The sequence below is a fragment of the Wyeomyia smithii genome, chromosome 2 (genome assembly GCF_029784165.1).
Source record: "Wyeomyia smithii strain HCP4-BCI-WySm-NY-G18 chromosome 2, ASM2978416v1, whole genome shotgun sequence".
NCBI classification, from domain to species: domain Eukaryota; kingdom Metazoa; phylum Arthropoda; class Insecta; order Diptera; family Culicidae; genus Wyeomyia; species Wyeomyia smithii.
Window position 1 is genome coordinate 32,886,821 of NC_073695.1, and position 27,119 is coordinate 32,913,939.

Sequence of the window (27,119 nt, forward strand, 5' to 3'; positions counted from 1 at the left end):
AAGTTTATTGCTCACTATACTGTCTCTCAGAGATGCCAGATGTTTTGGAAAAATGTCTGCGACTGCTCGAAAAGCCGGGAAAACCTGTGAAATCTGTAAAAAAATCTACCCGTGACTCGAAAAAGTTTCGCTCGCGCCGACAAAAGTCTGTAAAAATCTGCACACATTTTGAGAAAGTCTGCGCGAATATAAGGAGACTCTAACAAAAATCTCCAGGAATTATGGAAAATCTGCAAATATCTGCTAATCAATAAGCACACAGACTCCAAAAATCTGCAATTTGCAGACAAATTTGCACATCTGGTATCCCTGCTGTCTCTGTATAAAGGATCTCGATATACTGTTTTGCTCGTTACTGAACTTGAGTTCTAGCATACGCCTAAATGGCTGCAAACAACACAGGCGGCCAGAATAACCGGGGTGCGCTGTACGCTATCGTTCTCTCGAACCCTCTGTCAAGCGGCTTTTTTGTTCATTTTAAAACTACGAAGCTGCGCAATGGACAAGGCAACTCCTTTACACCGGTTTAGATTAATATTAGATTAGTGTAGTAGGTAATAAAACCTCACAAGTGAAAACAATTCGTTTACCTTTGTGCTGTCAGTTTATAGTACCGAGTATTGAAGCTTTTGAAGCAATAAATTAGGAAACGCTAACTACGTGTAAAAGTATCAGCATGTCAGGCGGTTCGTTTTGACACATCGTTTCCCCTGTCTTTTACCAAGCCATTTATTTTGTACATTCGCTACTCATGTTTTCATTCTCGTTTCTCATTCTCAATTTCAGCTTCAGGAGCAACAGGTGCGTCTGTCTCGGAGGTTTGTGCAATCAATCAGCTGTCTAGCAACCTTTTCGCGGTGTTTTCATAATTGTGTTTATTTCTTTCAGAAGCTCAATCATGCGAAACATTTTAAGGCTGGTGGGTCCATCCCGCACGATTGGTTGTTTACAAAACCTTGGAAGATTCCAGGCTAATTCGAAAGCGCAATTACCAGCACAGGCGTTAAACGCGTCATACATCAACAGCCTTGTCATCATTCAAATCAGACCGCTATCTACCAGTAATGATTGTGCGAAGGTAGGATGATATTACGTTTTTTGTTCTCATCAATTTATTATCAATTCAAACATTGGCATAGCAGTTTGTGCACGGTGCATGTTTGATGTTCACTTTTGCCCTACGTTGTAAGCGTACTTGCATAAAATGTAGGAAAAATATGTGAAATTATATACCTATACATTTAGGCATTGGTTCTAAAAACAAGTTAGCAAACGAAATAGTATACATCATACGTTTATGTCCATCCTAGACATTAAAACTTTGTTTTGCAAGCACATCACAGTTGAATCTAGAAACTGTTCAACTCGACGTTTATCAATGATGGAATTAATTCAATATTCTTTCCTAGCGCACTTTTTACCTACTATGTATTTGGAAACAAAAATAAACGATAAGAAAGATTTGACCATGATTTTTACAAATGAACTTTTAAAACAAACACAGATCGGAATAAGTGTTGATTATGCGACTTTTTGCTTTCATACCGGCTCGAAAAAAAACACGAACTCCGTCTAATAATCAATCTATTAATTTGTTCTACTAGCGTTATTTCTCTGTCTTATGAATTTAAATAAAAAATTATTTTCTTTGGAAAAACATGATTTGTTTCGTTAATATTAGCAAATCTACGATGAAATTTGTGTTTTTTAGAGCAACCATGATAAAGTGGCGGTTAAAGCAATTTTGATTCTTACTCAGTTCTTACTAGAGGATGACGTTTAAGATTTGAAATGCCTGGACGCTCCAACAGATAACTACAATCAGTCTCAGATAAGAGGCAGCAAAAACCGTTTTCAAAACCTATGAACATTGTAATACCCAGCAGTTGACAACGCGCTTCACATTAGGACAAATCTGAAAGATTGTGCCAAAGTAGTTTCCGGAGTGCCTTCAATTCTTCCAATTCAAATTTCGTGATACGGTGATTAAATAACAGTCAATGACTCCAAGTGAGACCGTAGTGAAGCAAAATGAGTAACCGAAGGCATAGGTCGTGAAACTTTGCGATTTTAAAAACGAATCCGAGCTGTCGGTTCGCCTTATCAAGCACAAACTGTTGAGAGACGGGAACTTAATGATATTTTGTTGATACATTGCGACAATACAAGCACAGTATGTGTCAATGTAAAGCAAATGTAGCTAAAATAAGTAAAGAAAATTTTCACTATTTTTCCACCTGCCAACCGAAGTAGCTTGTTCTAGGGCTCTAACCAATTAACAAGATTTTAATTAATTAGAGCCCTAGGACAAACTACTAGTGAAATCAAGATTCAAGCTTGTTTCAAACGAACATGGCCACAATAAATGTCCTGGACAAAAAAAAACGAAGTGAAACGTCTCTAACTACCAATGACTCCTAGCTTCCGAAGTCGAGTACTTTGTCCAGAAGGAGCGAAAAATGCATGTGATATGGGTAAGCAAACACGTTTGCCTTTTAGTAGACCCGGATCACGAGCGTCAGATCCGTTGGAAGTCGAATATTTGTAGACTTATGGGGGAAGAATCGCTGGGTGGAAAGAGATACACTATATGATGTTCACGGGTGACAACTTCCCTCGAATCTTTGTATACTTCTTGAGAAAAAAGTCAGCGGAAGGCGTGTACAATGCTTTTGAGGTTTTTCGTTCCATGGCAGAGGAAGAGAATGAAAATGATTACGAATCGAAGCGAAGACTGGAAAACCATTTGAGCCGTTTGGGAATCCGCCACCAGACAACGGCAAATTACACAACGGAACAAAATGGACTAGCTGAGCGAGTCAATCGAACCATCGGCAAGCGTCTACGGTGCATGCTGTTTGATTTTTTAGATTTAATTTAATTTAATTTATTCATTTCGTCAATCAGAAGTAGACAATATACAATATTCTAATATTCTAATACAATGTTTACTTACAAACTATTTTTTTCAATAAGCGTTGCGATTGCGTATTGAGCTAAAAAGTGTTTAAGTTCATGCCGAGACATTGTAAAGTCAATGGTTTCGCAGTATTGATTGTAAGTGGCCATCATACGATTCAAGGGTCCGAATTTTGCATAATTTGTGCGGTGATGATTGGTGGCAAACGTGTTTCGATTTCGAAGTTGTCTAAGAGGTGCGTAGAAATTTAGCTTAGATAAAAGTGTAGCTGAATCAATGCGCTGCGAAACGATGTCGTTTACAAATGACACTATTGCGAATTCACGACGCTCTTTCAATGATTGTATGTTTATGAGCATGCAACGAGCTTCATATGATGCAAGAGGAAATGATGTCCAACCTAATTTACGAAGAGCATACAACAGAAATTGCTTTTGTACCGATTCTATTCTTTCTTCGTGTGTGATTGTATAGGGTGACCATACAATGCTGCAGTATTCCAGTATCGATCTTACATAGGCTATATATAATGTTTTGATGGTATACAGATCCTGAAAGTTGTAACAAAAGCGCTTTAAAAATCCTAGAATGTTATTAGCTTTGTGGATTATTGTGTTGTAGTGGTCAATGAAGGTTAGTTTGGAGTCTGAGACAACTCCTAAGTCCCTAACTCTTTCACAATTTGCTACAGTTTGGTTTCCTAATGATATTGTAATGTTTGGTGTTGTTCTTTTTCGACAGAATGATATGTGGTTGCATTTTTTTACATTTAACTCTAGTAAGCTTTTTTACACCATGTGTAGAATATGTATATTTCATTCTGGAATGCATTGATGTCTTCTTCATTTCTTATTTCCAAAAAGAGCTTTATATCGTCGGCATAAATTAACACTTTTAGTTTTTTGAGAATAAAGGAAATGTCGTTAACGTACAAGATGAAAAGAAGAGGTCCTAAATGAGAGCCTTGGGGGACACCAGAAGTGACTAGAATCGGATTTGAGTTTTGTCCGTTAAATTTAACTATTTGTTGGCGATTGGTTAAATATGATTCGAGCCACTTCAGGAGTTCTGGCTCAAGTCCCATTTTTTGCAATTTGAAAAGTAGCATTGGTATGTCTATGCGATCAAATGCCTTACTGAAATCTGTGTAAAGAGCTTCTACATGGTTTCCATTATACATTGCATTCAATGAATAATTTATAAATTCAAGTGAATTGGTCGATGTTGAACGGCCCTTGAAGAAGCCATGTTGCTTCTCAGTTATTCGGTTTTTAATTTGGGAAAATAGTTTTTCATTTACAATTGCTTCGAATAGTTTAGGAATGCAAGAAATTAGGGCTATTCCACGATAATTACGTATGTCGGATTTCCGGCCTGATTTGAAAATAGGCACTAGAAACGAGCTTTTCCATTTTGATGGGAAGCATCCATATTCCAATGACATGTTGAAGAGCCAGAACAATGGAGCTGTAAGTTCCGTTGCAAGATTTTTCATAAATACTGGCGGAATTCCGTCAGGTCCAGGACCTTTAGAGGCAACTAAGCTATTCAACGCCTGAAAAATATCTTGCACATGAATTTGGTTTACACCAATATCCCTTGAGAAGTTTGGAACAAATGCAAAATAATCGTGGTCGCGATCCTCTTCAGAAAATGTTGTATAGATTTCTTGGAAAAATTTCGCAAAAAGATTGCAAATCCTTTCCGAGTTATCCCCGACATTTTCGTCAAGATGCATTATAGAGGGAAAGTTGTCAGATTTTAGTTTAGTTTTCACGTAACTATAGAAGTTCTTCGGACAGGATTTTATTTCAAGTTCAGTTTTTGCATTATATTCATCAAACGCATTACTGATGGCAAGATTCAGTTGATCACATATATCCAAATAGATTGCTAAATTTTCACTACTGTTGTGTCTTTTATAGATTTTATGTGCTTTTTGTTTACGGTTTTTCAAATTTTTGATATGACTATTATACCAGACGGGATTTTTTGTATTTCCAGTACGTCTCCTTTTCTTCAGAGGTATTTCCTGTTTAATTATATCAAAAAAAATTTCATAAAAAGTATCCACCGCCACGTCAACATTTTCTCTATTCTTAAGAATAAATTGCCAGTTAACATTGTTTAATCTATTGCGAATATTTTCATAATTTGTCTTTCCATATTCAAAGACTTCCTCGTATTCATAGTCGTTGGGTTTTTGGTGCGCATGTATAAATAAAGAGTATTTGATTGCCGTGTGATACGCCTCATTTTTCCATAGAGGATTCAATGATTCAGTCACACAGAAATCATCATAAATGTTTGTAAATAAAAAGTCTAAGTAACAGTTCTGTTGATTTTTGATGTGGTTGATTTGGTTCAATCCGAAATTTGCGGTTTTGTCAAAAATAAGTTGCAGTGTTTCATTGTCCCCAACGACTGGAAGAAGAATACCTACATTCATTTTCTGAGTCCTTCATGAAATCTGCATGGCGTTGATTAAAGTCTCCATAAATATGGATTTTAGCTTCGGGAGGAAGTTGTGACAAAATTTGTTCAGTAATTTGGAAGAAGGTTTCATAAGTGGTTATGTGAGCCTGGTCAGGAGGAAAATACACTGAGGCAAACTCGTGTATTTCACCTGCTATGTGGGATTTACCCCCACACATGCTCAAATTCCTTAACTTTTGTTGCTTTGATAGTTTCGGAACTATAGTTAGACGGAACAGCTATCAATACTCCGCCGCCTGACTTCTTTTGGGACTCAACAAAATTCCTATCATCTCTGAATACATTATAGGCGCTACCAAAAATTTCTTCCCTTTTTTATACTTTCATCCCAGCTGGTTTTAGTAGCCAGAATAATAGAAAAGGATGCGCTAAGTAAATTTTTATAAATTTCCTTCATGTTTGCAGGGCTTCTCATGCGATTGAAATTTTGACAATAAATCAAAATTTCATTCGCATTCTGTTTCAGTGAAGAAATTTTGGGAAGTAGGTCGATTGACTGAGAATTGTTTACCTCTTTCTCATCGAAAGGAGTCATTATTTCCGAAAAATCGGTCTATAAAATTTGTCGGCACTTTCCCTTGCGCGTTGCAGGGATTGAATCCTCTGGTTGTTCAAGTGTGTACTATAAGAATTAAGGTCTTCGGAAGCCGCTTGTTTCGGTACGCCGAATTCTTCATGTACCTCGAAGAAAAATTTCCTGAGCACCTCCGCAGCTACTGGTAGTCCCTCTGATGCCAAAGTAATTTGTATGCTGGTTTTCGTCATACCGTCGTAGCAAACCGTTGGGTCTTTGTCATGCATGTACGCAAGGTAAAGACGTACAAGGTGCATAATTTTTGGATCTCGTAAACGCGCCTTCAGAAAACGCCCGTCTCCAACAGCTGATTGTTGTGTTAGGTTGACAATAGGAGGCCGCATGGGGTCGAGCGACCACGATGTTGGGTGCGATTCTAATGTTGCTGACGAAGTAGTGTTTACAGTTGGTGGTGATTCAATATTATGTTGGTTCTGGTTGTCTGAACGGTAAGGGTTTATGGTTTCACCCTTCCGGAAGTTGATGAAATTTGGAACTGCGAGGCCTGCTATAGGGTGGTCAATAGTTGATGGTGGTCCGGCAAATTTAACTTTGGCGGTAGCCAGTAATTGTTTATCCGATCCATTGACACGGATCTGGTCCGAGATGTCACGTTCATCAGCAAGAGATGTCGTCAACTTTCAAAGTTCAGTCAATGGCATATGATCCTAAGATAGTCCGTTCAGATCTTGGTGATCCTTTTTCGTTCTACAGCAAAAGAACCACCACACGAAAAAGAAAAGACAATAAATATCAACGATGATGATGGATCGAACGACGGATCAAGCACTGATGAAGATTATGACACTCCAACGAGGGACGTGACCATATCTGCGCTCCCCTCACAAACATCTTCAAACCCACCCGAATCACAGGTGTTGAGGCGAAGCAGAAGGGAGCGCTACCTGACAGGAGAGTTGAAAAATTTTTCTTATTGAGCAAAAGACTGCCTTCCGATCGTTTTTCAGACAACCAGCCCGAGCCTGGTACTGAGGATCGGAACTTGCGTGACGTATTTATTAGATGCCATTACCGTTCTAACTGCGGCTTGCAGCTTTAGAAAACTATCATCAAACGACGCGATAAGGTGCTAATTTCAATTGACACGCTGAAAGAAGGAAAAGAGTCTCTCTCTCCGTCAATTGAAACAGGCGTCAGTTTCATTTGATCGGAAACGATGAACACCACACGGGAAAAAGCTAACCGTGATGACTGCACGAAATCTCCAGCTTTATTGGTTTGTTTCGAAAATGTAGAACCCTGGTTCTACGTATCTAACCAATTAACAAGAGACTTGAGTCAACTGGTTTACCTGGCGTAAATCCATGAAAGAAATTGAAAGAGGAAAATATTCCACATTCACTTCGGTGTTGTTGAAGGACATCATTTTTTTGCAAAGTATTGAAGACCAGATATTTGTCATGGGGATGGTTAGTGGCTACTATAGTAAATTTGGATATGCTCATTTAATCGATGCCTAATAGATTCTGCGCTACCTAAAGTGTACGAATCACAAGAAGTGCAAGAACACACAGAACGAAGACACTAATTTCTAGAGCTATACGGCAAAGTAGATTAGGAAAACGATTCAGACATTATTTGCACTACGAAAGTGGTAATTGTCTTAAATGGAATAGTGGTGTAGTAAGCTTCAATTCGAAATAACAATTACCCATGTGGTTTTTGTTGGTTTCATTGAACAAATCAAGAATTAATATTAGCACGTAGCAAACATATCGATATGTAAACAAATGGTTTTATTACACTATTGGTTCCGAAAAGACTTACTAAACTCATGGCAAGAATCCTTTCTTTTTTGTAAAAATCGATAAAATTATTTAAATCAAGCTTTTAGTGAAGGGCGATAAAGCAGTTTACCCAAAACAAAAGATACTTTGGAACTAGGCCCTTTACATTGTTTTGAAGCAACGGGCTTATTTGCGAAATATTTCGTAAACAGGCGACAGTAAAGGGCGGATCAACTTTTGTTTTCAAAATAAAGGCGCATTTAAAGGGGCGCAACTGAAGAAAAAATAAAAACAAGGCGAAAGAAAGATGGGCGTATCTCATTGTCAGAATGCTTTAAGGCGAAATAGAGGTGGGCGAATCTTGTTGTCAGAATGCTTTAAGGCTCATTAGAAAAAGGTTAGAAGTAAAGCGCAGATTTAAGCCATAAATGCACAAATTTAATGTAGTATTGTTAGGAAACTATAAGCCAGGTTTATTTTACGTCGATTTTTGGTATTGATGTTAATGTTAGTCACTTCCTTTGAAATTACGATTTGAAAATGTACTTGCAAATTTTCAAACTGATATTCCCCAATGTTTATCTTTTGCCAGTTGCGCCCTTCTCGCAAATCACTCCGGATATTACCGGATTATGAACGAAACAAAAAAGAAAGATGCTAGGAATGTTAAAGTTTTTTTTAAGTTTTTACTCTTAGAGTTTTATAATACGCGTCACAAAAAGATGATAACTTTTTGTGATTTTACTAAACTGCAGTCAGCCGTGAGGAATGAATCTGCAAGTAGTAGTGTTCTCGTTCAAACAAGCTTGTGACACAAATAATTTTTCAAAAGGGATTCATGTGTCTAAATTATTGAAAGTAGTGAAAAATGCGAAAACTACATTGTTTAGTTAAAAGTTATGGATTCCTCAGGCACCAAGGGGTCAAATTCTTCTCAGAAATGTAGTATTTTGAGCGATTCTTGTCCGCTATTTGTGTGCCGTATTGATCCATATCTCTAAAATTTGACTTCAAATTCTGTACAAACAGCACGTCCGTTTGAAGAGGAATGATAGAGCCTTCATTTGAAGTAGGAAAAGCCGTCACCTATAATTTTACCAGAAAAACGTGTTTTTGAGTAAGTGCGCCACCATCGATTTCATATTTGACGTCATCATTGGAAAGCTTTTTTGAAGTAGAATACTTCTCTCAGGAAGTTCGGCTACATAGGGATGTGAAATGAAAATCTAAAACCGAAAAAAGTGAAAAATATGTCCAATTTCAAATGCTAATAAATGGGTTAGTATTCGATGGAATTCCTTCGTTCTTTCAGTAATAGATTGGAAAATCTTCTAAGATTGTTTCCAAATGAAGATAATTGTAATTATATTATTCAAACTATTGTACTATTGAAAATAGTCAAGCCTTGTCAAAACGAAAAATTCGAACTCTGATTGGTCGTTGTATGATTGCTTCACAAGCACGGTCGACAGGATCATATACCTTGCAATTTAAAATGCTATTTGGCCTATATATGAGCCTGTTTCAGCCGAAGCCGGTCATAATAGTTCTAAACAGCGACAACAGCAGTCCTCCCTTAGCAGCAGAATGACCGTTTGGGGTTTAAGTCCCTTCAAAAGAAATCAATCACAAAAACCTTAGCAGCAGCAGTAGCAGTGCAGTGGATACCAGCGATAGTGGATAGCGGACACAGCTGTGTCATAGCAATGGATAGCGCCTAGTTGCAGCGGGTCTCAGCACAGCATCAATAGCAGCTGGGCCAGCTGGTGCAGGGACAGCGGATACCAATGGCAGCGTATAGCGCCCACAGCTGTGGCATGGCTACGGATAGTGTAGCAGTTGCAGCGAGTATCAGCATCGATAGCAGCTGATGCAGTGTGGCACTTTAGTGAAATGCAGTCTCTGTGCGATAGCGGGCACTAGTAAATGCATTCAATGAAAAGTTGACTCATTTTGACAACACATGATCCGTCTAGTTTTGAGTGTTAAATCAGTTTTCCACTGTTATTTTATCACAAGGAATACTTTATTCGCACTGTCAGTGATAACGCCAAGATGTGATCGGTATCTTATCCGATATTAAATTGAACAACAAATTGTCCTTTTCAGGATAAAATAAAAACCTGATGATTGAAGAAGTAATATTTTCTCTTGAGTTAATTTACATTTTTAAATTAGTAAAAGTTATAAATTTTACTTTATCTCCGTGTCTCAGAACGTACTGAATTATCTTTTCTTTCAGTCATGAGCACGACATCCGAAAAACTATCATTATATGCATAAAAATTAATTTTTCGCATAACCAAAATTAAAAATTGTCAAGCCTCAATCATGACCAGCAACTTACTATATTATTGAAAATGGTCAATCCCTGTTACAGCGCAAAATTCGATTGATCTGAATAAATAGTCAACGTTTATTTATTAGAAAAAATGACTGACATGCAAGCAGCCGGATCATCTTCCTTGTAAAAGTATTCTACTTCAACCTCGCGGTCGAGGCTTTGCACACAACCCTCCTATGATTTTTTTTTGCTAAGCTTCCAGTTTTTCACTTTATTCATAAAAATCGAATTTCAAGGACTGGATGAAAGGATGAAAAGTGTCTTCGGCAAAGTTTTTGGTGACAATGTTATCTACAGCTTTGCTGAAGACATCATTTCTCTAAAATATAAGTCATTCTTTGAGGTTTTTTATATGCTTACTATCTTCTAAAGATATAATGTCAATAAAACCAGCATTTGGAGAGTGAATAAAAGAAATCACGATTTTGAGCTCTCGTACCATTGTGGCCAAATACGCGTTGTGTTGATAAGAATATGAGTGCGGGGAATATTGAAGAGAGAAAATAGGACAGAACAACCTGAAAGATTAAGTGTTTTCCTGCTATCATGAGCGATACCACTTACCGTGCAACGCACGTGCTGTTCAAATAAGCCGTTACGGAATTCAGTCAACTCGAGAACAATATTCGAATTTTCATTTATTGCATAACATAACCAGTACTTCGGAAGACACTTCGATCGAATCGAGTGCGACGACGCACGAAGTTGACGCTGTACAAAACCCTGATAAGACCGGTAGTCCTCTACGGGATCGAGACAACAACGCTTCTCGCGGAGGACCTTAGCGCTCTTGGAGTTTTTGAACGGAAGGTGCTACGGACTATCTACGGTGAAGTACAGACGGACGACGGAGAATGGCGACGGCGCATGAACCACGAACTGCACGCGCTGCTTGGAGAGAATCCCATTGCACACCTGGCGAAAGTTAATAGGTTGCGGTGGGCCGGTCATGTCGCAAGGATGCCGGACGGCAACCCTGTGAAATCACTTCTCTTCAGCAACCCTACCGAGCAACATGGCGACAAATTCTTGATACAGCACGAGCCACCACGGCTCTCGTCTGATTGGTAAGGTAAGGTAACCAGTAAGGTGCCAATGGAAATTGACTTTTCGGATTTCGTTTAGCGGCAGATCTCAAAAGTTCGTTTTCTCGAAAAAAAAAGCCCCAGGCAAATTTCCAGCTCAATCGCAGTAACCTCCTTTCACAAAATTTTATTGACATTAGATGTAACCTTTCCTTATATGTGGCAAAGTGCCCGGAAAGACTGCAAAATGAATAAGAGGTGAATGATTCATGGTATAAAAAATTCGTACTGCAATCCCCGAAGTGTTTGTAGCTGTCAGCAGCTACCGCTACCGACGAGCAAACATGCATTCCTTCTGTGCAGTACTATTTTAGAAAGTAATCAACAATATATCTTTTCTATAGTACCTACGTGCCGTTCTATAATATCCAATAATGGTTTGTTGTTTGCCTATTTCACTATAACGATTTGGCCATGTTTTTATCATCACATCAATACTATACGATCAGCTAGAAGTCAAATGGTGATAATTCGACCGCTTACTAAAGCCCGGTGCTATATAGGGGGTTATGATAATGATTAGACTCCTTGGGAAAGATTAACTTACAGACTCAGCTAAAATGCAATAAAAAAGTCTAAAAATAAACAAAAAGCGTTTCTTAGATTACTCAAGTTTAGAGACACAAACAAGGAAGTCGGCCGAAATACCATAATAAATCGAAACACTCAGTCAGCACAATCAGTGTAAACATTTCCCAAAAACGTCTCCCTGACCAAAACAGGCGAATTAGCAGCTCTTATGAATAACGCTACACGAGAAAAAAATGCAATCACCTTTCATCTGCGGTGCGATAAGAAACCGGGGCCAAGTGAAATAATCTTTGTGAAGATTGCACCACGTCCCATTATAGAACTGCCAGAGTCCATCGGGTGAAGCACGATGATAACAATAACAATTATCGAACATGATTGTGTAGGCATTCAAGCATGATCCTTGGTTGGTTAGGGCTTGGATTGAGTGTAGATTGTACGCGATATTTTCCATCAATGGTGGTGGTTGTGGTGTTTAAAAGCATTCCTACCTAGACATGTGTGTGTAGATGTTGAGCGGGTGAAGTTTTCAAGGGGCAGGGAAATGTGCACCATCTTAAAACTGTAGCGGTGTTTGAGAAGAAAGATTAAATGTTGACTTATACCTCTGGTTGTGTTATTGTTTTGACCGTCACTATACGTCGTATTCAAACTTCATTCGATAGTATTCCCATAATAATCAAAGCGAAAAAATGGAATTTCAAATTTTTGAACGATCGTTCATTCTTTGAACGACAATCCGTTTTCAATCCAGCGCACAGTGGGAAAAACAATGTGTTAAGAATTTTTTTTACGATAAGCGCCCTTTGCATAGTGGAGATTTACCTGAACGCAGCATATGTTGCTCACGTTATGTGATTGACGTGTCCTTTATTGGATCTGGATTGCATCGGGCAGGTGGTAGAGGTGCATTCCCTGAGGGAGTCTCTAAAATTACCTTTCCTGTCTTTGCACCAGAGCCTTTCGTGCCTGTGTTAGAGGACTTTCTGTCAATCTGTCGCGTGCATGCTTTGTCGGACTTGTAGCCCAGCAGGAAGCTTTGTGCCGTTATGAGTTTAGCAGACGGTTGTCCAGCTCCATTATTAGTTCGACAGACGCCATGCACGTGTGTAGAAGCCGTCGTTCTGGTTTTGGGTTAGATGGAGAATTCTCTCATTTATGGTGCCCACATTGTGCTGTAAGTACTCTATGAAGTTAAAAGACTTTGGCAGGTCCTTCTTGGTGGCCTCCAGTCATCTAACTGTGTCGTTATCGACACAGTCAAGTTGTAGGATAACGTTTTTTAAACGGTAGCTCCTAAACTTGGGCCTGATAGCGGGTTATTCCTGGTTCACAACACAGTCCAGAATGGCATCGCGATCACCTGGAAAGTCGATCGATGTGATACACATGCTTGTGACCTCCAGCATCTCCCTATAAGTTACCCCTGACGTTTGTCGCGGTGCAGGGAGCTCCGCGCATGCCGAATCCCGGGGCTTTCTGCTGCTCGGGCCCTTAGCGCTCTTTTTTGGCGACGCTGTCTCAGTCGACCGTTCTCGCTCGGTTGCAATCTGACCTGAGTGGTCCGTCTGGTCGGCTGGTTGACGAACTAAGCTAGCGATCTCCTTGCGTGAGTGGCCTTGCCGTTTGACAGTAGCACGAGGTGACTCAGTTTCCCTTTGTCATTCGGCTGCGTCACCGGATAGAAAAGACAGTCCGTCGGGTTCTCTTCTTTCCCGCTAGACGAACCAAGGAATAGTGATGAAACCGAAAGCCCTCCGTTCAGCGATTCGCTGTCGAGGTTGAAGTCCTCCTCCAGTTCCATCTCCTCGGTTTTACTTGTTGCACGCCGTGGAGCTTGTTAGCTTCATTTGTTCCGACAGAGTAAGGTTGCCAGGGCCCGGACTTGATATTGATTGCTTTTGTAAGTTGGTGTTCGTTTTTAATTCCACGAATTTGCTACGAGAGAATGGGGTCCCAATGCAGAAGGTTAGAACTCTGTGAAAGGGCGCCAGGTTTTCCACAGGCTCCGTTGGCGACTGTAGATTTCTAAATGACCCCCCCCCTTTCACGATAAATCTATCGGCATGGGTTGCATTACACCTTAGCTTAGGGGTTTACCATTAGATTAAAACTAGACAGAATCGTCACAGGAGTTAAAAAACCCGAAAATATTATTTCTTCAGTTAAGTATTTAATCTGACCTTGAAAGAACAATTTATTGTTTAATTCAATATCGGATATGATGACGATCGCATATTTGGGCTATCCCTGACAGTGAGAATAAGGCATACTTCTGACAACACGATGGGTAGCTGTTTTCACGCTGAAAATTTGACGGTCGATCGGCTCTGATTGCCAAAATACGGCAGAGCCTTTCACTGGAGAAAGTACGAACCAATGCATCTACGACTGATGCTGTTACCACTAGCGCTGCCGCTGCTGTTTCTAACCGTAGTTAGAGCCGTCTTAGTCGCCATCCGCTAATAAAATGATTGATTTAAGTAGAAGCAAGTTCTAAAATCCTTTTTCTTTTCACTTTCTATTCTAGATGGTTTCAGTCAGTTTGATTCTCGGAGCGTTTTCGTATCTCGTTTACGTATTCGAACAACTTTTTTTTTCAATGTTTTTTCTCAGAGTTAGATCGTTAAAATTTTTTTTAGAACAAAACAAATCGTTTAAAACTTATCTTTCGAGGTTTTTTTAATAGAATCATCTATATCTATCTCGATATGGCAATGACATTTTGTTCATTGGGAAAATCGAAACTTTTTTTCGATGCCAAATGGTTTAAAAATGAATAAAACGTGGAGATCTATTGTTATCACGAAAAAAAAATTTTGGCTGTAAATCGACCTTCTAGGACTGTTTTCTGTGTAACCGAAGGCTAAATATGGAATATTTAAAAACTGGCCTCTGGTCATTTTCACAACTCGTTCACAACTCGAAATCACAACTTTGAGTGCTTTGAGGCACCCCTAAATCATATCCGATTGAGCTGGAATTTTGCACAGATGATTTTTTGGGCCAATAAATAAAATGTACATAGTCGGTTTTCGAAATTTGACATGACCCTTTTTGCTGCCACCCTAATGTATAAAAACAACCTGATAATCAAAACATATTTTTGCATAATAACATAAAAATAAAATCATTGAATGACATACCAGTAACGATGATTAGGAGAAATTATAAAAAATGGGAGCTACTATAAAGTAGAACAGTGCATCATCAAGGCTTCTCATATTTTTCTGAAGGTTTTGGTACCTTCACCAAGTCGTTCAGAAATCAAAGTGAACGGTAGCCTATCCGCTGAACTTTCCGAACGCTGTTTCCATTTTCCAGCAATTTTCCGGAACTCGGTAGTTCAGATTTATGGAACTTGGAACTATTTTAAAACTCAACTTGCTTTCAAAATTCTGAAAACTGTTTGATGTGCCACTCGAATTCTACATGTAATAAAAAATAAATAGCAAACCCTTGGTGTTACATTCAGAACTTAAATTTCTGTTTATTATACACTAAATTGCTGTATGCGTTTTGATACCTTTCATATTAAGCTAAATGATCCTTTCACACTGAGGATAGAACGATGCTCGATTAGCTTTTGGTAGTTGCGTTCTGTGAATTCATATTGACTCTAGTACAAACAAACAATATCGCACGCTAGCCGGGGTGGCTAATAGAGGTCTCGAACAACTGGATTACTTGAGAAAATTCGTTATCGATAATAATTTTGGCACATTTTGCAAGTTTTAGGATAAGTACAACGATACACCGTGCTCTAGTGCTGAGTCGAGAAAATTTCCAATTCGAAGAGATCCTCGACCTGATCGGGAATTGAACTTGAACCCGATATCACACCGTGTGGGCAGGCCCGTAGCTACCTAATGGGCCCCACGCGTTTGTAGAGCCCCTAGCGATTTTTTTCTAATTCGTATAAAAAAGCGAATACATCAACTATTCACATATTCTAGATTTGCTTATGTATATTTAAGCTAAATGTATTACTTTTAAATCACTTCTTTAACAAAAAAACGTCAGTGAAATTTCTGTGCCCCACCACGCAAAACAGAGTAGCTACAGCTCTGCGTGTGGGAGAGCCAGCCGACCAACATCGCTAACCACAGAACCATTCTAGTGCTGTTACTAATTTTAGTCCACCGCTCTGCAAGGTCTGCGTTAACCCTCTTCAAATTTTTGAAAATAGCATTAAGGGGTAATATCTATCAAATGCTCAAAAAAAAGGCTTTTTTCATGAATTTTTTTACAGGACATTTGAGATGTAAGGTATATAAATAATATATCATTGGATTGAGCTACTCTTGCAGAAAAGAAAAAAATTTTTTTTTGCTATATTTGTTACAAAATGGCGGCTGTGCAGCGATTGCCGTGAACCGCTTTTTTTTAAGTTGTTCCGCGGTAAGCAGTACAAGGCGTGCCCAACTCCACCTATAACCAAAACATTTTTTTCTCATTATCTCACTAGTGTCACTAGTGAAGTACACATGATTTTTTTTTTTATTCTCGCTTATTTTCCGTCGGTCTAGTTCCGCCACTGTTGTGGCCAATCACCGACGCCCAGGGAGGCGACTCCACACCCAGGACCCTAACTCACGACCCGTTTATTAACGGACCGGCGCCAACGGCTTTACTTCCTCATGCGATCGAAGGCGTGATCCCAGAGATTTTTCGCCTCAGAAAATCTCCCGGTGTCGGCTAGGATTGAATCTAGACCAGTTGGGTTGGTTGTGAGTGGATCACGCCACCTCACAACCATCGACACCTATGTCGGCGGTGGGATTCGAACCCAGGCGTCGAGCGTGGTTGGCGGAGACGTTACCAACCACACTAGGCCCCCGCTCGAGTACACATGATTGTATTTTTAGAATTTTTTTTTCGCAAAATGGCAACGGTTTGAAAAAAAAGTTCTGTTTCGACAAAAAAAAATCGACTTTGATTGTTTATAACTTTAGTTGTTGTTAATCAATCGCTAAAATCGTGTGTACTTCACTAGATAATCTAATGAAGAAGCTACAGTTAAAATTTCAAGTCAATCGGATGTAAACTTTTTCAGTTCTACTGCTCGCCGATTTTGAAAACATGGCTTTGAGAAAAACGCGTTTAAAGTTTCAAAATGCTATAAATCTCAAGAATCGCAATAATAAAGCCCCTAATATTTTTTTTAGTATGCTATTCCTACGCCGTAAAGTTGTCCTTCCTGGGTTTTATTTTCCTCTTCTTCCTTTTTGTCATCTGATGTATGGCTGCGCCTAGCCTCTTACGCGATATCATACATGCGATGCTCAGCGAATTTGACACAGTTGGCGCCCGATCCCACGCAAAACTCAACCTTGTCACTCATATCTAAGTTCTTTTGAATATAACTCACGGTTAGAAAGTATAGAAAAACTCAAACAAAGAGTGTACACAACTAGAACGGCTGATCGAATAAACAAAGGGAAATTGTGAGTAAACACGTTCTGTAGAGACGCTATAACGGTCGAAATTTGATGCAGAGACCTCTATACTTCAAATTTGAAACACGATAACGATCGTAGGTAACTTCTGCTAGTTTACAATGCCTCGAAATAAAAAGAAATACGAGCATCGCCAAATTAAACGAAAAATGTGATTTTGGAGTATAAAAGTTGTTCGGTGAAAATTGATTTAAACGAACTTTGAGTTTAGATCTGTACTTGGGCGATGTAGATTTTGATTCTTGGATAGTTTTAGCATGATTCAGGCCAATAAAAAAAAGTGGCGAAAAAAATTTTTTTTTGGTAGATATAACCCTTCAATTATTCCTAGGGATATGTGTAAAACCGGTGGAGGATGAAAGATGATAGTTTCGTCAGTCGATGATATTTTTTTGGAAAATTTTTTAGTATAAGCGTAAGTTACAATCGACTAGATCTATGACTCAGTCACTTCAAAAATTCTTGCATTTTTTTTTTCATTTGTATCATTTGTACCGCATTGCTGTCATAATAATGCTTTTTGAAGATAAAAAAAATATAGACACCGTGGGCTAAATCTATATTAATTCAAATAATGCTTTGGATTAAAAAGAAGTAGGAAATAAAATAAATAGTAGCCCTGGAAAAATCAAAGAATTTTCTTTTTCAAGTTGTATGAAAATTTCCAAAATTGTTGTTTTTCTGTTCGCTCTAACTAAATATTAAAAAATAGTAATATATTGGGAAAATACCTTTTTAAATCCTTGAAAAGTTTCTATAAGGGAGCATGCATAATAGGGTGTCCCAAATAAATCGATGTTGAAAAAGTCCAGGTGCTCAGCCCTAAATCGAGAGATAATGTTATTTATAGCATATTTGTAAAAGATTTCGACATTCTAAAAAAAATGTTTTCAGGTTGCCCAAACGTGATTTATAAAAAAAATGATTTTTTAAGGTAAAACCCCACTCTTTTGCACATTTTTCAATTCTGTTCAATTCCCAAATGTTTCCATAAATTTTTTTATTTTTGTGGGGTTGTTTTTCAATATTTTACATGGTTCAGTTCAGCATTACATTTAGTTATTTGACTCCCAGAGCCCATTAAACATCACAGAAAAATTAATTTTTCCCATAATTTTTAGGTAAATTCCTTGAAAACAAAAATAAAAAAAAATTTGATCAAGAACTGAAATTTGTACTGCAAAGCGGAATTTATAACAACCATTTACATGAAAAAAGATCCTTGATATCTTATCGGGAAGCTGAGATATTGGCATTTTTATATGTGATGGAAAACTATGCATTCTAGAAAATATGTTAAATAACTGTTTTATTCTAGGAGATAAAAAATAACAATGTTCAAAAAACAAATGCATTTTTAGATGGCTAAAAACTTAGTAGAAGGTTTAAAAGTTCGGAAAAATTCGTAATATGTAAGAGATAGAAGCATAACGTCTTCGGTAAAATTTCTTGACACCTTGCGTCTATCTCATTCTGATTAAAAAGTAAATTTTTTATCTCACTCATCGGTGGATTGATCACCCATCTTTCTACATTAAAAGGTGTATTTTGAATACCCTGAAATTTCTCCAAACATACCTTATGGCTAAAATCAACCTTTGAATCACTATTATGAAATTATAAGCACAAACGGAAAATTAAAACACTGTGCAATGGAGATATTGAGCTTTAGTGGCATTTTTGACAAAATGCATAGTTTTCCATTGCATCTAAAAACGCCAATATCTCAGCCCCCCAATGAGATATCAAGGATCTTTTTTGAAGTAGAATAATTCTCTCAGGAAGTTCGGCTACATAGGGATGTGAAATGAAAATCTAAAACCGAAAAAAGTGAAAAATATGTCCAATTTCAAATGCTAATAAATGGGTTAGTATTCGATGGAATTCCTTCGTTCTTTCAGTAATAGATTGGAAAATCTTCTAAGATTCTTTCCAAATGAAGATAATTGTAATTATATTATTCAAACTATTGTACTATTGAAAATAGTCAAGCCTTGTCAAAACGAAAAATTCGAACTCTGATTGGTCGTTGTATGATTGCTTCACAAGCACGGTCGACAGGATCATATACCTTGCAATTTAAAATGCTATTTGGCCTATATATGAGCCTGTTTTAGCCGAAGCCGGTCATAATAGTTCTAAACAGCGACAACAGCAGTCCTCCCTTAGCAGCAGAATGACCGTTTGGGGTTTAAGTCCCTTCAAAAGAAATCAATCACAAAAACCTTAGCAGCAGCAGTAGCAGTGCAGTGGATACCAGCGATAGTGGATAGCGGACACAGCTGTGTCATAGCAATGGATAGCGCCTAGTTGCAGCGGGTCTCAGCACAGCATCAATAGCAGCTGGGCCAGCTGGTGCAGGGACAGCGGATACCAATGGCAGCGTATAGCGCCCACAACTGTGGCATGGCTACGGATAGTGTAGCAGTTGCAGCGAGTATCAGCATCGATAGCAGCTGATGCAGTGTGGCACTTTAGTGAAATGCAGTCTCTGTGCGATAGCGGGCACTAGTAAATGCATTCAATGAAAAGTTGACTCATTTTGACAACACATGATCCGTCTAGTTTTGAGTGTTAAATCAGTTTTCCACTGTTATTTTATCACAAGGAATACTTTATTCGCACTGTCAGTGATAACGCCAAGATGTGATCGGTATCTTATCCGATATTAAATTGAACAACAAATTGTCCTTTTCAGGATAAAATAAAAACCTGATGATTGAAGAAGTAATATTTTCTCTTGAGTTAATTTACATTTTTAAATTAGTAAAAGTTATAAATTTTACTTTATCTCCGTGTCTCAGAACGTACTGAATTATCTTTTCTTTCAGTCATGAGCACGACATCCGAAAAACTATCATTATATGCATAAAAATTAATTTTTCGCATAACCAAAATTAAAAATTGTCAAGCCTCAATCATGACCAGCAACTTACTATATTATTGAAAATGGTCAATCCCTGTTACAACGCAAAATTCGATTGATCTGAATAAATAGTCAACGTTTATTTATTAGAAAAAATGACTGACATGCAAGCAGCCGGATCATCTTCCTTGTAAAAGTATTCTACTTCAACCTCGCGGTCGAGGCTTTGCACACAACCCTCCTATGATTTTTCATGTAAATTTTCGTCTTGAATCTCGCTTTGCAGTAAAATTTTCAGTTCTTGATCAAAAATTTTTTTATATGTGTTATGAAGGGTTTTATCTAAAAATTATGAAAAAAAATCACTTTTTTGTGATGTTCTATAAGCTCTGTGAATCAAAAATTTGAATGCAATGCTGAATTAAACCATGCAAAATAATCAAAAACAATCCAACAAAAACACAAAAATATATGGAACAATCTAGGAATTGAACAGATTTGAAATAAGTGCAAAAGAGTGGTTTTGTAGCTTAAAGAAGTTATTTTTTTATAAATCACGTTTGGGCAACCTGAAAACATTTTTTTAGAAAGTAGAAATGTTCTACAAAAATGCTATAAATAACATTATCTTTCAATTTAGGGCTGCACCTTGACTTTTTCAACATCGGTTTTTTTTGGGACAGCCTAATGGAGGGGGTTTTTTAACCCCCTCCTCCCCCATGGTAGCATTCTGTCACCAAGTCAGACCCCCCTCTAGATAGTTACGAACCTTCATAACAACTCGATGACACCCTCCCCCACCACATTTTTTTGCAAATTTTTTCAAGCATATATTGTATCATAAATGAACAAGAAAAGACGAGAATGTAATAAATATGAACCTAAACAGACAAAACAGTGATAAAAAAAGAAGAATAAGAAAAATTATGAATTTTTTTTCTTGGCTTCATATTTGCTACGTAGCTTGGCTTGACCTCCCACCCTCCCCTCGTCTTATTAATTTTTTGAATAATTGGTATGCATGAATAGAGACATAAATCTTAGCATATAAGAAGCACTTTTTTTATTACGAAAATCGTATTGAAATTAAAATTAAAATGTTCTTTTTTTTTAGATTTTATTTTTTTTTTTCAATATTTTCTTCGCCGTAAAATATATTCCACATTGTATATTGAACCTTGAAGTTTCTGATCCGGTTTAAATTCTAACCAGACTGTCAAACACTACCCGCTCCGATTACCAAAATCGATTCATTTTCTCCCAGGATCATTGGAAAATTTCTGTTCGATTGTCGTGAATCTTAAACAAAATTTAGCCTCGTTTACGATGGATCTTGATTTTTATTTCACCCACGTATTCCTACGTAAATTTTGATCAGTATTAAATGGGAGGCATTTTTTATGGGACTATTGATGTTTTGACAATATGTACTAGAAAGCTATTGAATTTGTTTGCAAGGACGAAAAAGAAGTTTCTCCACTAATAAATAGTGGTTTGTCATAATTTTTGTCATTAATTTTTAGGAAAATAAAAGAAAGAGATATACATACGAGTACATTCTTTCCCACTGTGCACCGTGTTGCTTATTTATGCTTCACAACATGCGTACGGAGTCGGTTTTTGGTCATTGTGCGCGCGTGTGGTAGATTGTGTAAATAGAAACCGAACGACACTGGCTTGCGTCCAAGTATGATGACAGTTCTACAAGGTATGCTATTCACGTCGATGCATTAGTATTAGTGATCGTTATGAACTTTTTCCAATTTTGTATGAAATATGAAATGATTTTGCATTTTAAACTAAACTTATAAAACATACTTTCCTGAAAAGTTATAGAAATGATGTTGAAACATGTTTTATTTGTGGGGAATACATAAACATGCTGCGGTTTAGGTAAAATATGCTTTTTTTCATCGATTTGCCGGTAACCTTTTTGCACTTTTCGTTTGTTTTTGTACTCTAATTGCGCTTCTAAATAGAGTCGCTTATGTTTCATATAGTGACAAAAGTCATGAGCTATGACAATGACTAAGATTATGCTCCAACTATTAGAAATATAGCAATTTTATATATTTTATTTCGACATATTGTCACAACTTTCCACACTAAATCTAAATTAATATCAATTTCTAGTGTGTTTCAACTGGAGATTCACTCTCCAACCAAAAAAATCAGATATAAAACAACATGAAACGAGAAATTTCCAAAAATGTTCTGAATTCCATACAAAACGCGAAATTTTTCATAACGAGATTTGTTTGTGTGCGTGGATAGACAAAAATGTAGCATACCTTGTAGAACTGTCATCATACTTGGGGCTTGCGTAGGGAAGTTGGAAAAATACGCAAAAATGTAGACATTACAAATACAAACGCGAGGAACCTGGTTCGCCGTGAAGTCCATACTATACGCACATGCTCTGTTTGTAAATATTGCGCTACTTCCCAAATATGTAAAGCGCCAATCAAAAATGTTTAGCTATGTTGAACTTCAGCATAAAATTCCACTTTCCGTTACTGTTATCGTATAAATACTATTTTGTTCCCAAATTATTATATCTATTTGATAGCTTAAATTTCTGATCAATACTAATTTGCTCTTGTTCTATATGATGTTTTATATCAATTCTAAATCTAAATCTTTTGTAAAGTTCAAATTCTAATAATCTACTCTGCTACTTTTTATCACTTAGAGAAAACTTCGAGCATCGTCTACCATATTCTGTAACCCACACGAGCTAATGTTGCATGTTTTTGTGCATTCTCGTTGCTTCCAGACTCGAAAGCCGCACGGTGCGGACGTGACCGCTTGCAGGAGCGAGCAGTGGGACGGAGGTAGAGAAAATAAAAACACAACAGGCAGAAGTAGCAGCCGCAACAGCGAAGACAAAAACAACAACATTGCCAGCAGCAGCAGCAGTAGTATTTCTAGCTCGCCCCTGACCGATCTGTTTGGTAGATTTCACAGTTATCTGAGAATCTCGCTCACGGAAAGGTGTAATTTACGCTGCAAGTATTGTATGCCCGCCGAAGGGGTACAGCTTAGTCAAAAAGACAATCTACTGACGGTACAGGAAGTGCTCTACCTAGCAAGTATATTTGTCCAGGAAGGTGTGCGGAAAATCCGTTTAACCGGTGGAGAACCCACGGTGCGAAAAGACCTAACCGAAATAGTGCAGTGTCTCAAGCGAATTCCGCTTTTGGAAAGTGTTAGTATTACTACGAACGGCCTCATGTTGACCCGGCAGCTAGTTGGCCTGCAACGAGCCGGCCTCGATGCGCTCAACATCAGCTTGGACACGCTGAAAGCGGTCAAATACGAACAAATCACCCGACGTAAGGGCTGGGAACGAGTCATCGCTGGAACCGATTTGGCGATTCAGTTGGGCTACAAACCCAAGGTGAACTGCGTTTTGATGAAGGGTAAGTGTACGCGACTAAAGGCAGAGGTGTACGGTAGAGCAAGGGTGGGCCATGTGCAACAAAATTCACTTCCTGACAAATTTATATCAGCCTCCACGGGCCAGTTATGTTACGAAAACCACGAAAAAAAGCGCGTGTGAAGGTGATTTAGAGTTCATTCGATATAATCCAATGCAAACCGACCTAAGGTCATTGAAATTTGAACCCGTTCAACACGGTAACAAATTAATTATGAGGCAGCAAGCCACTGCTTGCGAAATATCGAATTAATTTTTTGGCCAATTTGCAAATCAAGCTGAATTTTAATTAAAATAAATTCTTTTTTCACTCTTAGAGATCTGCATATTGTGTTTTTTCTCCAATCTTTCGGTAGCACATATCGAGCTAACCCAGTCTTCTACTGTACGCCTCTGAAACGTTCTACGACTTAATACTTAAACCATATGACCACACGGAGCGTTCCGTTGCGTGCGCGTGTGTGTGTGTTCTGTGCTGTGAAATGTAGGTTTTAATGACGATGAGCTGTGTGATTTTGTGGCGATGACCGAGGAACGCAACATAGACGTTCGTTTTATTGAATACATGCCATTCACCGGAAATCGATGGGACACCAACGCAATGGTACCGTTCCGCGAGGCTCTCGCCACGATTCGAGCGCGCTATCCAAACTTGGAAGCACTCGAAAACGGTCCAAACGATACCTCAAAAGCCTTTCGGGTGCCCGGCTTTCGCGGCCAGATCGGCTTTATCACCTCTATGACGGAGCACTTTTGTGGCTCCTGCAACCGGTTGCGTATCACAGCCGATGGTAATTTAAAAGTATGCCTCTTTGGTAACACGGAAGTCTCACTGCGGGATGCACTACGGGCCGGCTGTTCCGAGGACGATTTGCGTTGTATGATTTCGGCTGCTGTTAAGCGAAAAAAGAAGCAGCACGCAGGTTAGTGTGCGCGTATTTTCTGGTGCTTGCTGCAGTGGTTGTAGTTTTTTTTATTACTGTGATGAATTTATTGCTCCTCCGTAGGTATGATGAACTTGTCGCAAATGGAAAACCGGCCGATGATACTGATTGGGGGCTGAAAGAAAAAGAAAACGAGTGTGATTTTTACGTTTGCCTATTTATAGACGGATAATTAAATGAAGCAAAGTTGCGATAACAAAGTAGGATAGAATAGGTAAGCCAGCAGTATTTCACGCTAGTCAATAAGCTGTTGAATGTCGCACAATGAAATTTTCATCATTATGTCTCGAAATCGCATTCCGACGAAACGAGCCCCGTCCTTGATGTTCGGTTGAACATCGCCATGTCTGCTGCCAGGTGTGGCAAAAAAAGTCGAAACCAAAGTTTGCATTTTATAATTTGATCTGTGAAAAATGAAACAAAATATCGAAAACAATCACGTACGACGTAGATTTTAGCGGCACATGACTAATTGTTATGTAAATCAGACAGATGGTTGTTTACTGTCAGTGTTGACGTAGAGCGTTAAGATTTTCGAATAAGCAATTAATTTTTATATACTTGGTAACAGTTCTGTCTCGAAAGATCTCGAAAATGGGGCCAAACCCAGCCCCTCCTCATAATTAGAGCCTTAGCGCCACTTCGCGATGACTGTTCCACTTTGCGAGCTAAACGCTGGATTGTTGACTAATTTATTGTCCCGCCTGATTATTAGAAAATAATTCTACAGGTGTTGTATTTAAGGTGATGTTGTTCGAACAAAATTCGAATGATCACATATAAGTCGCTAAACAAATTATAATCAGACAGAGAAAAAAGTTTTTTTAGATGTAAGAGCAATTTCTAATATGTTAAGAAGAAATAAGGGAACATTTGTGTTAGAAATTCTAACCCTAGAAAAAAGTTAATAATTTTATTTCTCCAAGTAGAAGCTTACACCTATTGTTGCAATTTGACTTAAGAACTGTTGAAAAATACTCATATCCTCATGACTGTTGAAGCTGAGTAAACAGAATTTGTAAACAGTATGATTCACAATTCTATTTTTACTTCTTCTGTAAACTGGAATACTTCAGATAACACAGAAACATGGAACATGGTAACAAATTGAAAATCGCGCTCCATTTTTGGCACTACAGTGTTAATCATAAAACAAACAGGTTAGCTCGAAAGTTACTAATTCCTCCATATTATTTGCACTAGTCTATTGTCTGGCTGAGAAAAACGTGCTTTACACTCGGGAAATTAGGTTTTGTTCCTAATAATTGATTACACTACGACTTGTTTTCAAATTATATTCTGTTGCTAGAAAAATGAAATTAGATTTTGTTGAAAGTGCCAAAACCTATTAGATTGATGTTCTATCAATTATCAACTTTTTAATTCAAACAATACGCATGTAGAGCAAACAACAAACACTAAATAAATTGGGTTTTTGATCGATAAATACAGACTATTACTGCTACCAATGCACATACGATGATAAACGTTCTGTAATTACAGTAATTGCTAATTAATCGTGCGCAAGGTCACAAATGTTAGGAATAACAAGTATAAAGGCGTAAGCGTAGTTAAATGTGACGCACTAATTGCGAAATTGACTAGAACATGCAACAATCTTGAAAATATGTCATACCGCACCCAGATAACCGGTTTAGTTAGGTAAAAACTTACGCTAATTTCTGCAGCTCCGTTTTACCGGTCATCGGAGAGTCTTATTAAAACCAATCAAAAACACAACGAAATGATAAAACCTTTTCAACGTTTTTCTGCTATAGCACGAGAACGCCACAACAAAACCTTCGAACGTCAAGCACATAGCGGTTTATAGAATACAAACCTACATGCAGTCTGTGCTATAAAATACTACATATACTTTTTTTTTTCTTCCATTCCAGCCTCATCATCATTCATCTCATCGACTAGATACAGTTGCCTTCCGGTGATACGTCACTTCAGCTCGCTGTCGCACGTGAACGAGCACACGGGCAAAGCGACGATGGTTGACGTTGACGATAAGGTATCCACAAAACGGGAAGCTAAAGCCCAGGCAACGATTTACGTTGGACCGAAGATATCTTCACTGATCGAAAGTAACGAACTGAAGAAGGGTGATGTCCTGTCGATCTCCCAAATGGCCGGCATAGTGGCGGCCAAGAAAACATCCGAACTGGTTCCACTGTGTCACAATATTCCGCTTTCATCGATCAAGGTGGAAACTAGTCTGAACGCGTCGACCCACGAGGTGCACATTCTGACGAAGGTGAAATGCGACGGAAAGACGGGTGTCGAGATGGAAGCTCTAACCGCTGCATCAATAGCGGCGCTAACCGTTTACGATATGTGCAAATCGGTGACGCATGAGATTCTTATCAAAAACATAATGCTAGTGGAAAAGACTGGTGGAAAAAGCGACGTTTATAAACCAACCAACACACAGCCTCCAATGGAACTAATGACCGACGAAACGCCAATCATTGTTAGGCACTATGAGACTGAACCAATTGCGGCGAAGGAAGAAGAATTTGTTCCGCAGCACATTTGAGTTGGACAATCGATGAGTGACAACACGTCGTGCCTATCTCGTAGATCGTAAGATTTTTATTTTTCTGCAAAAACACGCCTCATGATCTACAGGTTTCGCTTGTTGATTGCTTTTTTTCCTAATTCGAGAAAAATAAAGATGCTCGCAAATTACTTTATTTCATATAAG

General features: G+C 38.3%; 1 protein-coding gene across 1 annotated transcript; it reads left to right on the forward strand.

The window, feature by feature from the left end:
• Positions 1-717: 717 nt before the first annotated feature.
• On the forward strand, positions 718-27,118 carry LOC129722733 (molybdenum cofactor biosynthesis protein 1). Its single transcript, XM_055676423.1, is given in 6 exon segments — positions 718-818; positions 889-1,078; positions 22,716-23,445; positions 23,951-24,397; positions 25,266-25,283; positions 26,305-27,118. Coding segments are annotated over 5 exon segments (2,022 nt in total). The 5' UTR covers positions 718-818; positions 889-898; the 3' UTR covers positions 26,952-27,118.
• The last annotated feature ends 1 nt before the right edge of the window (position 27,119 follows it).